At 36.4% G+C, this 15,892-nt stretch overlaps 1 protein-coding gene across 1 annotated transcript in view; it reads right to left on the bottom strand.

Annotated features, from left to right (window-relative positions):
• Positions 1-15,892, bottom strand: part of prex2 (phosphatidylinositol-3,4,5-trisphosphate-dependent Rac exchange factor 2) — a 128,800-nt gene that overhangs the window by 100,312 nt on the left and 12,596 nt on the right. The window contains exons 2-4 of the mRNA XM_026200939.1: positions 7,227-7,298; positions 1,982-2,104; positions 1,330-1,434 (exon numbers count right to left, since the gene is read on the bottom strand). Of these exons, the coding sequence (XP_026056724.1) occupies positions 1,330-1,434; positions 1,982-2,104; positions 7,227-7,298 (300 nt within the window). The remainder of the gene's footprint in view (positions 1-1,329; positions 1,435-1,981; positions 2,105-7,226; positions 7,299-15,892) is intronic.

Below are 15,892 nucleotides of genomic sequence, written 5' to 3' on the forward strand. Positions count from 1 at the left end.
ATATAAACACATTAACTTATCTTAATTTAAAAAAAATACAGCAAAAAAAAATTAACAGCATAAAGCTCAACAAATTAAATGTAAAATATATTACCCTAATAAAAGCAAGGAAAAAAAACATTTACACTAATGCACTTACAAGAGACGTCTATAGATCAATTAGTTGCACTGGAATAAATGTCAAAACATACACGTTCCTATATTTATATTATTATATAATTGTATATATTTATAAAGATATAGCTTCAAAAATGTGAGTGTGCAGCTTGTCTTCTAATGTATGCATTTTAGTGTTATAGAAGGGTCAGTGCTTGCTTGCATTACATTACAAAGACAGAGCGTTGAAGGACACTCCTGTCAGCTCAGCCAGAGGAAATGAATTTGTGTCGGACTCACAGGAGGTCATAAGATATAGTATTACAAACACATGCCACCAGGCCCTCAGTGTAAGACCTGACCTTCACCCGGTCCTGCCCATTAACAAGTCCCATTAATGAGCTCTCCATTCAGGGAAGGAACAGGAAATATGTCCAACCAATACATCTTTATTCATGTGTTTTAATGCAAATAAAATAAAATAAATGGAGAGATGAAAATAAATTATTAAATAAAGTAATTATTTTTGTTTTCTTTGTGCACTAAAAGTATTCTTGCAGATTCATAGCATTAAGGTGACCACTGATGTCACATGACATCAGACTATTTTAACAATCTCCTTACTACCTTTCTTAGCCTTGAATGTGGTACTGTAGTTCCTTTGATTAAGAAACCTCACAGGTTTTATCAAAAATATCTTAATTTGTGTTACAAAGATGAAAAAAAGGTCTAACGTGTTTGGAACGACATAAGGGTGAGAATTAAATGACAGAATTTTTATTTTTGGGTGAACTATCCTTTTAAGCATTTCAAATCAAGTACTGAAAAAACCTGGTGCAACATTTAGAGTAATTACAGCAGCCATGTATAGCAACTTAAATTAATTAATATTTATTTTTGTTTAGTAAAATAATATAAGAAAATAATAAAATTAAATAAAATTAAATTTAAAATGATACAAATTATTAAAAAAAAAAAAAATGAAAAAAGCAACAAAATGGCACTGACAGATACTGAGCTGTTCATGTGTAAGAACACAGAAACATGCAGAGCATTTTTTTATTTATTTATTAAATGGCAGCCTTTGTGATTTGATAACATTAAACCATATCGCAATTTTTTTTATATATCGATAACTCGTGCAGTCCTGTAAAAATGACTGTGGTACATAGTTTACATGAATATTGCAAATTCACAAAAAAGGACATACATTCATAGCAACAAGTGTCTTACCAGCAGAAGTGTGCGTACTGTCCTGATCTTATTGAGTTCCAGCAGAAGCCTCTGGGCTTTCTCATGATTCCCACAGTACTCGTCGTAAATCTGAAACCTTCCTCTCTGAGCCACGAAAACACACAAAGACACAGCCAGTCACATACAGGAGGTCAGCTCTGGTAAGCTCTTTTGAAGCTGCATATGACTAACTATTTCTGAGATTTCACTCCTCATGCCCTTAAGCGTCTCTGAGGTTTTACCCAGAGGCGGAAGGAAGACTGCCAGATTGAATTCTAGCACAACAAAGTAGTGCCTTCATCCCAAGCCACAACACAGCATTGTCATTCAAAGCACCCCTGCAGTTTTCTAACCTCACAAATATAACACAGAAAATTATATTTAATTCAAATGTTTTAATATTTTACACTGTGTGTATTGTATCCAGCTAAAGCTAACACCTCAAACCAGTCTACTTACTAGCTACTTACTTTCCCAGCCTCAACTGTTGTCAGATTTTGGAGGGATTTTGTTCACTGGAGAGTCCAGCTGGAGAGTCCAGTTTAAACCAGCTAAAACCAGCTTAGACCGAGAAGGTTTTTTTTTTTTCAGCAGGGATGTGGGATGTGTGTAATAGAGTAAGAATAAGAGAGAGTGGCTGACAGAGACTTACAAAGTGCAGGAAGCAGCGTCCCACTTCATGATACGGGTTGGGGTCAGGCTGCAGAAGCTCTTCGACCATGGACAGGAAGTCCCTGTGCACAGACAGTATCTCTTCCAGGTTAGAAAACAGCACCTGTGGGGCAAATGCATGGAAAGATCGACTTATTGACTGAGCAACATTGACTGGATCTGGAAAACCAACAATGCACGGCAAAAACTGAGGAGGAAAAGGACTAAAAATGTCTGGAAGTGCATAATCACTCATCACTGGTGCATGCATGACCCATATGTCCTACTTCATCCACTCTCTCAGGAAAGTGAGAGAAAAGTGTTTAAATAATTTTTAAATAACATTTTAAATATGTATATTTTTCTTACAAAAACACATGGAAATTAAAAACAATCCCTGTGGTTTTGATCTGATGAATTGAAATGCAACTATTTGTTTCTCAATCCCATGCCAATGTTATTTTATTATACATCACACTTTCAAGCGTCAGTTCAGATTTGTATTTCAGATTTTTGTATTTTGCAATTTTTGTATCAATCATCAGTTGAATTGCTTGTTCAATTTAAATGTGAATGAAAGTGTTGCCTCTATCATTAAATAAATAAATAAAAAAAATTAAAAGTGCTTTGTCATCTTTATTTAAAAATTTAAGGCAGTGGGGTAACATTTGTTTACGATTATTGATCAAAGTATATAAAAAAAAATCCCTGTAGACACAACATGATTTAGTTGACTGGACTAGTAAATAATAGTCAAGTCAACTTAAAGAAATGTGTTACCTGGACTAATTCCACTCTAATTTGAAGTTGTTTCAACAAGAAATATTTTATCAAGATAACAAAAATATTTTAGACAGCGTGGTAACATAATATTTTTAGTTGCCTCAACAAATTCTTGTAATACAAGTGTAATACAATCACATTCAGAAATTGTACATGTCTCTTGTACAAAACCATTTGGGACCACTCTATATAAAGATAAGCCAGGGTGTGCTATATAATCCAAATATTCAATAACTCTGACCTCTGAATTACTTTTGCAGAGCGAGAATCCCACACAAATGTCCTCAGACACTAATGTTCAGACATGCTCTAAAACAAGCAAACAGCACTCTGAGCTTGTTTACATGACTGAGTGTTCAAGCGCTCACTGTTCTGTTCCAATGTGAATGCACCAAGTTTACTGTCACACACCACTAACCAAGCTGAACGTTTATTGTTTACAACCATTTGGTTCACCCGTGCACCTACCCTTAGAGAAATAGTTCCCATTATGCAAATCATAAATATGTTAATTTGTTATATGTTAAGAAACTTAATGCTTGATGTCACTGATGTCAAACTTGGTGCAAGGCTGCTAAGTGAGAACTAGGGCAATATATAACAACCTAAATTATGGTCTGCTCCACAAATCTATTTATGACATTAAAAGGCTTACAATATGGTTCACAAGTCTTATGCAGTGTTATTATAATATTGTTTAATATTTGTTTTTAAATTAGCTTTTTATTTTTATAATTTAATATTATTTCATATTTGAATTATGTCATGTATGTTTATAATTTTTATTAGTTTTTGCTGTTTAAATATATATATATATATATATATATATATATATATATATATATATATATATATATATATATATATATATATATATATATATATATATATATATATTATATCCACCTTATACCTAAAGGTGAAAGTAATTATATGGGCTAACAGTAAAACTGTTTGCATTAAAAACCAGTTTGTTCATAATTAAGATAAAACATTAAAATAATAAGGTAAGGCACACAAATCTGTAGTATCAAGCAGCAAAACAAGCGTTTTTTTATACAGCTTAAATAGTTGGAAGCAAATGAGACCGAAAGCAAGTCCCATAGGATATGGTATACTATATATATATATATATGCTTTTTTAAAGTTTGTTATAGAAAAACAAGTTATGCTCAGTTTCCAGAGCCTCGATTATAACATTATAACAGGCAACTTCCTATTAGAGACCTGCACGATTGCGGGACCCAACGCAGCAGACTGCACTGCAGGACAACACCTGATGGGCGGGTAGAGACTCTTGTGTGCGGGATGTGGGAGAATAATTAGGGTGTGCTCACACTAGGCAGTCTTAACCGTGCCGGAGCGCGTTTTACCCCCAAAGCCTGGTTCTTTAACTAGTGTGATCGTTCCATTTAGCAGTCCCTGGCTCGGTTGGAAGAGGTGGGCAAGAGCGAGGTTCAGTTTTATATAGATTGGTTAGTGTGAGCTTGGGCTTACTCTTGGTTTGACTGGCTAAGAGGCCTATGGGGTGGATGGGGAACCTGGATTCTACATACTGTTATACAGATGACAAATAAGCATTGTTGTTTTCTCTCCAAGATTATAATTGTTCCTATGGTGGACTGCCCTTCAAAGGACCAGCCTTTCATGTACAGTCACATCTTGCAGACTTGTGTATATGTTCAAACAAAGGAAAGCATTATGTAGGAATTTCAGATTGTTAGAATGCCATAACTCTGAATCAAACTACTGTATACAACAATCATAACTGTCCTATTAAGTATGACAATCAGACTTTTGAGAATTTTAGTTGTCCGTTTTCTTATCTTGATAGCTCCCCAGATATGATTTGGATCTGTGGAGGAATGGCCTATTACCTAGGTTGACCATATGAGCCATTTTCCCAGGACACGTTCTTGCCAGGATTTCTATATTGCCTAAAACATCCAAAGTAGTTTGACCAATATCATGCAGGTATGATACATAATCAACCAATCATGGTGTGTGAGAAGGTGAGATCTACAGAAAACGAACAAAGCAATGCAAATACACGTACATGTTAGGTGATTGTTCGTTTATTCAACTTGTAGCATCGCTGCGCACCGATCATTGTATGACACCAAAGTACCAAGAGAGTGATTTTAATGCATAAGGAGCCGTCTGCTTTGCTCTCTATAGCTCTTATGAATGTCATACAATGATTGATCTACACAGCACAAACAGCCAAAATCTGGATATTTTAGGCAATTTACAAATCCTGGCAAGGACGCGTCCTGGGAAAATGGCTCATATGGTCATCCTACTATTACCATTTAGATGAGGGAGACTGGCGTGGATGCTGCTACCCAGCTCTGCTTGCTACAGGAACTACAGTGCAAAAAGACATTGATACTTGATACTATACTTAGTATGCCTGATCGTTATAATGGGTACAAGACAGCTAATCCCTGGACAACTCCATGGGAAAATGTAAGATGGTCCATAGCTAGTTTCCAGGAGTAGGGACTACCATTGCTTTAAACAAAATCAATGGTTCAGCTTGGCAGGTTTTGTCATTGGAAAATGATACTGCCCATGCTCTAGGTTTAATTACAGAAGAATTGAAGAAGATGAGAGGAGCAGTTGTTCAAAATAGACTTCTAGACCTTTTGACCTCGCAGCAGGGAGGCGTTTGTAAAATGTTAGAAGTATCTTGTTGTTTCTATATTCCAGATAATTCAGACAACATTACAAACATTGTGGACCATATGAAAGAATCCATTCCGGACCTCAAGAGGGCTGAGTGTCTGAGTGCATATCTTCTGATATTTCTGAGCAGCAAAAGTGATAGATCTGTCCCATATGACTAAAAACAATAAAGCACAAAGTTAACAAAACTTTTCACTCCACTGTGTTGAGCGAGAGCATTCTCTGCTGTCTTCACATGCTATCGGAAACTTCCTATTTCCAACTTACAAAGTCATGATTATGATCTTGTTGCATTATTTTCTGTTAAAAAATAACAGTGGACAGTGGTTTGTAAATATTGGTGCTAAGCCTAAATAATTTGATCAGGAGCATTCCCTCCTGTGACCCATGATTTGTCTGTATGTGTATTCAGAGCCAATGAAAAATGCATTAACGCACAATAAAATAATTGTCGGCATTAATATATATATATATTTAGTATTTATCATTTTCACTCAGGAATTGCTAGTACATTTCACAATAATTGCAATAAACAGCAAGCAACATACTGAATTTAACAAAATGTTCTCCATATTTCTCACAATTTTCACAACAGCTCTATTCCTTCAAAGGGTTTCAGCAATATCATCTTCAGCATCAGTATCGTTCATGCCTTACACACACACAGCACATGTTGCTTTGAAATTGTAATGTCTTTCAAAATCTGAATTACTAATTTTGCCTAATCACTTTTAAAAACTTTACAGAAAATAATAGAAAATGTAACTCAGTTCAAACAGATAACTTGTGCTCAGGCTGTAATTAGTCTCCTGGCTGGCTCGCCACAAAAAAGTATGTAATACTGGTTATCAATATATGACACAATACTATATATTACACCAACCAGATGGCTGTATGGGGCTAGGTTTGACTCTTTTGAGGATAGAAATTAATTTTGGGCCAATTGGTATGAAACCAGCAAACAGCCAGCACATTACACACAGAAATCAAATTAACAAATATTAAAGAAGGAAATTAATGTATACAGTAGATGTCTCGACACAACAATGTCAATTAGGTAAGGAAAATTCAATTTTGAGTCCTGTTTATTCAATATTGAGTCAATAAATAAATAAAGGGAGAATTTTTTCTCTTTGTGCCTTTGTTATCCATAAACATATAAATGTATAATAAATATAAATAAATAATAAATTTAACAACATTTTCAAATAAACACTGTAATTTATTTTATTCAATTAATACATTTAATTTATTTAGAAAATGTACTAATGTATTACTAACTGTAATAATCTTATATTTGTAATATAAGATTATTAGAGGCCTAGTGGTTAGAGAGTTTGACTCCTAACCTCATGGTTGTGGGTTCGTATCTTGGGCTGGCAATACCACGACTTAGGTGCACTTGACCAAGGCATTGAACCCCCAACTGCTCCCCTGGTGCTGCAGCATTAATGGCTGCCCACTGCTCTGGGTGTGTGTTCACTGCTCTGTGTGTGTGCACTTTGGATGGGTTAAATGCAGAGCACAAATTCTGAGTATGGGTCACCATACTTGGCTGAATGTCACATCACTTTCACTTTTTATTTATTTTTTTACCAAGGCAACATTTCTAAGTTTCAAGTTTAAGTTCTTATGCTCTCACCCATGCTAGGCTGCGTGGATGCGCAGGGAGTTCTTGCCCAGGACATAACCACACTACCAATCCAAACAAATATTCTTAAAATATGTTTAACCTTGAATGAACCCCTGAAACCAATAGTGTATCCAAAACTCACCTTGACAGTTTCCTCTGTGATATTCTTATCAATTTTAGACACAGCATACTGATTGAGGCGATGAAGAAGTACCTGTTGGGGACACAGGAAAGAGGAGAATGTAAATAGTCATCAAACAGACCGACCTGTCTTCCTTTTGCACACGTTCATCTGTCTGAAAAAGACTGAGTTGAATATCCAATTGCACCAAGCTGGATGAAGAGGCCCTGACCGACAGAAACTACAGCAAACTGCAGCCAACACTAACGATCCAACATGAAATCCAATTTCACCTCCGGAACACAGACAGCAGGGAATACATAACAAATGCAATTTACAACCTTCCCAAGGAGAAAGATGCCACAATGCTGGGGATCTGACAAAACACGACTTGAGATAAAAACAACAGGAAGGAAGAGGGACTGCATTTGCCAAGAGACCAGAAATAATGAATACAGTAAATCTCAAGCACTGAGGTTGATGAATAGCTGTGTCCACAAGTCACTCTGCATGAAGGAAATTTGAGTAAACACAAATAAATCCTATCATATGGTAAGATCTCTATTTGGAACACAGAATGCTGATGGAGAGAATCATTTTGATATAACCTAAACTATTCAAATCTTATCTGTATCACTGTGTCACACTTGCTTTTTCTATTATAAAACAGCCTGAGATAATTGAACTGTCATGTCTGGATTATAAACATCTCAAAGCTAGATAAATAAGTTTGGTCTCTTAGTTGTGGTTGTACATCTTGTTGATTTGTTAATATGAGTGAGCCAAAGGTAGTCAGAAGCTCATTCAGAAATGTTTGGTTTGTGAAATATGCAAGCTAAATACATGGTACATGTTCAAACAAAGGCTGAAAGAACATCCTGCATCATGGACCCAGCACTGTTGAACTCCTTAGAGATTCATGATCACATGTCGATTTATTTATCCTTGTTTTTAAACACAGTTCAGATAATAATATAGCCAAGATTTCAATGATTTTTCTAAAGAATGGGACTAGACTATTTTTGCAACATACGTTTAGACAGACATCAGTAATCTAATTATTTACCTTATTCTAAATGGTCCAGTTCCACCATGCTGTTTTGGACATACACCATGGTACCACTGTAGTATTGCTTTGCCATGATATAATATAAAATATGATGATAGCACAGCACTGCCACAATGCTAAAGAGCAAGCAAACCCTTTCCAGTGAATTTCTTTCCTTATTTTTTTTTTTGGTAGAAAGTGACTGAAGCATTTAGCTGATGCTAATAAGTCAAAGAAAGTACAATCTAGTCTTTTTTCTTGATCTGTATTACTCTTCATAAAGAAGAAGAGATTCAAAAAGTGATATTTCACTGAAAATGATACATGCAAAACAACAATTTAATGACAGTACAGAAAACGAGGCATTTCCTGTTAACATATCAGTCTTGGCTGTGCTGTAAACAGCTCGTCCTCACTGCTGAGTGAGTGGGTTTAAAACACTAAGCCAAATAACCAGAGAGAAGCCCTCAACCGGCAAGATAATCACATGCAAACTGAATGTGCTGATTACAAGGCCGAGAACCAAACACTTACATATTTCATCAACTAAAACTGAACAGTTCCAAAATACTCTCCAAATGAAAATCCAAATAACAGGGCGAATAAGGAAGGAGGCAATGAAACCTGGCTCTTGATTGCAGCTCGACTGCGCAGCTAAAGTCTCAGTGCTGATTATGTGTCTGTAGATGTGCTCCACGGCTACGCCGGCTGATTAGAAAGTCTAATGAACATGCATGTGAAGTGTCTGCGAACGGCACCTTGCACTGGCATGACAGGGCTGTTGGTTTGCGCTAACTTTACATACAGTTTCATGTCATCAAAGCTGTAAAACAGGTCCCATTGCGATGAGGTTCTGCAGGTTTTAACCTTCCACAGCAAATTCTAGTCTCATTATATAAAAGAATGACTGCTTTCAATAGACATTTAAGAGATAGTTGACCCAGAAATCTTTGGAAGACAAAAAAAAAAAAAGATATTTTGAAGAATGTTGGTGACCAAATTGTTTCAGGTCCCATTGACTTATGTAGTCATGGGATTCAGAACTGTTTGGACACCAACATGTTCCACAGAGAAAAGAAATCCATACAAGTTTGAATCAGCATAAGGGTAAGTAAATGAAGACACTGAGTGTCTTCATTTTTGGGTCAACTATTTATTTAAAGTTTCCTGTTTTGTCTACCCTCCTTGAAAAAAATAACTGATTCCAGTACCCTTTGAGCAAGAGACTTGGGTCAGTAAGGAACTCCAGGCTGGAAAGGTGGATGTGAGCCAAGGAGACTGCAGGAAAAAACAGCTTGTCCCTTACAAAGAACACCTCACAAGAATTTAGTCCAAAACACATGCTCAACAAACTCGTGGATGTGAACCACATGCAGAGAAACTCACATGCACCTGCTAGCCACCGTCTCGTCTTCTTCAGCTTAAGACGGATGCTTGCTGTAGTAAATCCAACCTTTATTAGACAGCCAGATGACAGAACATGAGAGCGCTCTGAACCTGCACTGAGCCATGAAGTCATACTCGTACTACTATCTTCAACCGGAGGAGAAAATGCCAGCAGGGTTTCAGTTAACATCTTATAAAAAATATTCAGACTGAACACAAATTATAGAGGAATTTGAGGGGGTCTGACCACCCTAATCTAAAATAGAACTCTTAAGCAACATTATACATTTCTTTACTGTCATTTTAATAAAAGAATTAACTTCTTTCCAAAAAATCATTCTAACGTTATAGTGTATATGTATATATACACATGTACTGTATGTGCAATTCTTGTCATTACCTCTGTTTACTGCCTTTAGGAAGCAATAGATGTATAGTGTTTGTATGTGTTTGAATATGTTTACGCATTTGTCCGGCTGAGCAGACATGCTGGCCGCCAAACTCCTACACAGTGGCTTGGGCTCATGCTCTGGTGTGTATACATGCGTGTGTCGAAAATTAGACAATGCCAGTCTTCACTGTATAACATTCCAGTCACAGTTCGACTGCATTCAATGGCCCGCCTATTTCCTCATGACAGGCCATGGCTCTGTAACACCATTTACAGTTATGTAATACTAAATTGCAGTGTCTCATCCAAACCAATGTTGAGTACGGGAAGAATAGCTGTCAATGAATAGCTGTCAAAAATCAATGACAGCTTTGCACGCAAGATTTCTGACACAAATCATTTTCCCATTTTTAATTTAACTTATGTATGACAGCCGACAGACAGCTGCAGAATATAGTCATGTAGAATAAATGTTATCCTCCTCTGCAACAACACAAGACAAGTAGAGAAATCAAATCCAAGCCCATCCAGTGAAAATAAAACTACACTGAATAATACAAGACTAGCGATGCAGTAATATTACGATTATGGTCAATAAATATAATCTTGTAATTACTTTCATGTTATTGCCAATAACCAATAAAGATTATATATATATATATATATATATATATATATATATATATATATATATACATACATACAGTGTTTTACTGGCTGATTTGGTACCAATTTATCATGCATACCTACTGTATACTTAAAGGTCCCGTTTTACGCGCTTTTTTGAAGCTTTGATTGTGTTCACAATGAGCAATTTAACATGTGTTCATGTTTCGCGTGTAAAAAAACACAGTATTTTTCACACAATTCACCTATCTGTATACTGCTGTTTTCACTGTCACAAAAACGGGCTGATGTCTTCCTTGTTCTATGAAGCCTCTCCTTCAGAAATACGTAACGGGTTCTGATTGGGCCAGCGGTTCCTGCGTAGTGATTCGACAGCAGTTGAGAGCAGGCTGCCCTCCTGGTAACGCGATTGGGCTAGAACGCACGTGCTGGAGATGTATTTATAGTCACAGGAGGAGCGTTTTTACTGACGAGATGCGCATGAAAGCCGCATTCGTTTTTTTGCACAGCCCTACCATCTAGTTAACAAAGCTAAACAGCGTTGCCCTTTGTGTAATAAGTTACAGAAACTGTTAAACGCACCAACTTAAATAATAAAATACACTTACCGGTTGTGGTCCATAAACAACGCCTTCTCCAGACAAAGAGGGAACTGCTCCATCTTTTAAGAATAATCTTTGTGTAAATCCAGCATTAAACTGATTGAGATTGAGAAAGTTGTCCTCAGCAAGCTGTCTTCACCAAAATGAGCTGCACATAGTTTTACATGTGCATTATAATTTTCGGGAACTGAGTTAAACATAAATTGTAACCATTAATGTCAAAGTACAGCGTTCCTGGGAAGCCCAAACAGAGATGATTGGACTCGGAGATGAAAAAAAACAGCGTTTCAACGACATGTCAACAAACACAAACAGCTCTTCCTTCTTCTCCGTCGGAGCGCAACAAGGCCACGCCCCCTGTTTGTGAATTCATGTGGGCGGAGGTTAGTCAAAAAAAACTGTTTTAGTGACATCATTACTGCAGGAACTAGAGGGCTGTAGTCCAAACGGGTCGTTTTTTGTAGGCGAATTCTGTTAAATCAAATATCTCGCTTGGCATTGAACTTTGAGCTTTAGAATTTTACAGATATTATTTATACTCTAACAACAACATTACACACTAACTAAAGTTTTAAACATGGAATCACGAAGAAGGGGACCTTTAATGCTAAATCTTCCTTTTTTCTCTCTTTGCCTTCAGTGCCCTTTTACTAATTATGAAAATCCTAAGGAATAAACAGAGGTAACTAAACCTGTATTACAGGGTCACAGAATGGAAATACTGCATGACATCTGCGGTCAATCACAGGTAACTTATACTTTCATGCCAGCCGAAATGCAGACACTCTCCATTCAACACATAATTTTGTGAATGGCTTCTTTGTTCAGTGACGATCCAGTGATTCTCTGTTTTGTGGTAATTGGGCCAGGCTTTAATTCAGTCTGTGAAAGAAAACATTCAGAGCCTGCTGGATTTACCAAGACTACAGCACAGAATTTAAATTTTAACAGAGTTTTCATGAAGAAGAAAAAATTATAAAGATATTTATACATTTTTATAATATTATTCACATTGTTAGCTGTAAGACAGATTGCAGCATAGACAAGCCAGGTTATTAATTTGGTTATCCTATCTCCTTTACTTAATCAAAGAGTCAAGTGTTAGCAGATTAGGATGAACTAGTTAACTATAATAATAGAGGATCTTTTTAACTATATGAATGATAATAATTATTATAATTATTATAATTACAGTAATAATAATAATTATAGTTGTTTTTGTTATATAAAAAATGTAATATTTTAATATATTTTTTATTTATGAATAAAAAATATGTATTTATCCCGTACTGATGAACTTCTTTGTTCATCATTAAATGACATCTGCTCTCTCCCACACTCGTTCAGTTTTCTTTTCTTCCAGACAGATGATGAACCAAAGTCTGGGATCAGCCTCCTCCTTCACATACCCACACCAGGGCGTCTGAGGAAATGGCCTATGCTTTTCTTCCTGTGGAGGGAACAACTCAATTTACCAGGGCCTATTTCTGCACAACATCAACAAAGCCTGCATGCCATTAGGCTTTGCAACAGTGTGAGACTTTAGACCAAATTCGGAGAAAGACAGCACGAGCATCAAAACACTTTTCAAGGAAGATCCAAAAACAAGCCTGTGTTTTATGGTGAATAATAACACCATCAGGATCTGCAGACCCCAATAGGAAACATCCACAGGAAACGCTTACTATAAATACATGCCCTGAGAGCTAACATGCTGGTTTGGGACATGCTAAAAACCCACGTGTACATGGACTTTGTTATTATTAACAAAGACAAGGCTGTATATATATATATATATATATATATATATATATATATATATATATATATATATATATACAGTACAGACCAAAAGTTTGGACACACCTTCTCAATCAAAGAGTTTTCTTTATTTTCATGACTATGAAAATTGTAGATTCACACTGAAGGCATCAAAACTATGAATTAACACATGTGGAATTATATATGGAATTATATACATAACAAAAAAGTGTGAAACAACTGAAAATATGTCATATTCTAGGTTCTTCAAAGTAGCCACCTTTTGCTTTGATTACTGCTTTGCACACTCTTGGCATTCTCTTGATGAGCTTCAAGAGGTAGTCACCTGAAATGGTCTTCCAACAGTCTTGAAGGAGTTCCCCGAGAGATGCTTAGCACTTGTTGGCCCTTTTGCCTTCTGTCTGCGGTCCAGCTCACCCCTAAACCATCTCGATTGGGTTCAGGTCCGGTGACTGTGGAGGCCAGGTCATCTGGCGCAGCACCTCATCACTCTCCTTCTTGGTCAAATAGCCCTTGATGCCTTCAGTGTGACTCTACAATTTTCATAGTCATGAAAATAAAGAAAACTCTTTGAATGAGAAGGTGTGTCCAAACTTTTGGTCTGTACTGTATATATATATATATATATAAACCGCTTTATCAGACAATCAGACACCATGCTGCACTACACATTTTTTATAATCTTTTCAAATCAATAGAAATAAATCAGATTACACTGGTCATACTGTGTGTTTTTGATTCACTGAAAATAACTGGTTCATAAGGGCAATTTGTTTGTGAATCTAATGTGATAACAATGCCGCTAAAAAAAGCCAGTGAATAGAAGTCATTGATTATGAATCAGACCACAAAGATGATGCTATACATTTTTGATTACTAAAAAGAACTAGTTCATACAGTATAATCATGAATCAGATTATATTGGCCATGCTGTTTGTTTTTGAGCCATTTGTGTGTGAATCAGACTACACTGGTCATAGCATGGTTTTGATTGATTAAAAACAAGTTCATATGAGTTTTTTGTTTATAAATATGACTCAACTGGTCACACTGTATGTTTTTTAAAATAAACAGTTTAAAGGAGTCTTTTGTTCGAGAATCAGATTACACTGGTCACACTGTATGTTTATGATTTTCTAAAAAGAACTGGTTCATAAAAGCAATTTATTTGTGAATCAGACTACACTGGTCACGCTCTAGGTTTTTAATCCACTAAAAAGAACCAGTTCGTAAGAGTCATTGGTTTGAGAATTCGAATACTGATCACGCTGCATGTTTAGATTACAAATAAAAAGAACTGGTTCATAAGAGTCATCTGTTTATGAATCAGACTACACTGGTCATGCTGCATGTTTTTAAACCACTTAAAATACTACTAGCTAAACCTGAACAAAAACAGTCAGGAATTGTTCTTATAGCTGGTCTTTTCTTGTATTTGATAAAAACTGGCATATAAGCTCATAACTCATGAGATTGATATGAAGTGCCATGGTTTTAGAGCCATGATCGTGTCACATCAGCTCCCATGACGAATTGTCCAAGTGTCTCAATGACAAGCAAATGTTCAGTGTAATAGCATTTCAAAGTCTCCTATTATTATATTCATAATAACCAATTCAGTGTTCCTACATGTGCATTTCAAAGCTAATTGTTATGCATAAAGGGGTCAAAATCCCATTACAGACTGGCGTTTGAATGCCCATGGTGACTAAGCTGAATTTTAAGATGTAAGTTTTAAGCTCAGTCAGCATGCATGGCACACGTGACTGTGCTATTGATTCGAATTCTGTCTTGGGTTATTCAATAAAGCCACTTTTTAATGGATCTGATGTGATTGGGGTTCTTGGAACCTCGGATTTGGTCGCAATTGGACGCTATCTGAGGAGGGAAAGAGAGAAAACAAGTCTTTCCTTTTGGAAATCCCTAAAGACATCTTGAATGTCAATGAAAAGGGCCGGCCAAAAGTGCCCCCTCCAAGTGCTCTGGGATCAATGCCATCTTTGTGTATGAATGAACAGTGGCCCTCACTAACCCCTTCAGCATGCCAGTCACTCCGCTGGAGACCGGGACTAGTTAGCAGAGCACAAGAGACAGGGAAGATGGCACCAGCGGCCTGTCGCCGATCACAGTGGAGCCACAAAGGACAATCCTGCAAAGGTTTGAGGTGAATCAGACTTTGGAAGGCATCGTGGAGTCTGTCAATGAATACGAATTGGAGCTTAACATTAAAAGCTGTACTTGCAGTTTCCCGCTCCCAGGCGCTAGCCTTTAACTGACCCGTACGATGAAACACTGCTCGTTCAATTTGTCTCCTGGGTTGGACTGTTGATTATTTGTGGACTGAATAACAAATCAAAGATAAAGAAGCTCTGCAGCCAGGACTTGCAAAGAACTGACAAAATCCTCAAGCTGTTTTTTAAGCATCAGGTCTCAAAGTGAGTCATGATCTTATACATGCATCTTTACAGAGCCCAGAAATTGTGCTCAAGAAGAGTATCAAAGAGTGTGTAATTGTGTGTAATTGATATGAACTTGGTATTTCCATTATCAGTTAAATTGGAATGCAGTAAGACATTAATATATTTTTTACTTAGCAAGGATGCATCAAAAGTGTCACTGAAGACATTTACATTGTTACAAAAATGTACGTCAAATACATGCTGTTCTTTTAAACTTTCTATTCATCAAACAAAAAAATGCATTGATTTTCCACACAATAGTTAGGCAGCACAACTTTTTCAGTATTAAAGGGATAGTTCACCCAAAAATCTAAATTACGCAACAATTACCCTCAAGCAATGACTTTCTTCTTTCAGATGAACACAATCAGAGTTATACAAAAAAATTCCAG

This window comes from Carassius auratus, chromosome 24 (genome assembly GCF_003368295.1).
Source record: "Carassius auratus strain Wakin chromosome 24, ASM336829v1, whole genome shotgun sequence".
In the NCBI taxonomy this organism is placed as follows: domain Eukaryota; kingdom Metazoa; phylum Chordata; class Actinopteri; order Cypriniformes; family Cyprinidae; genus Carassius; species Carassius auratus.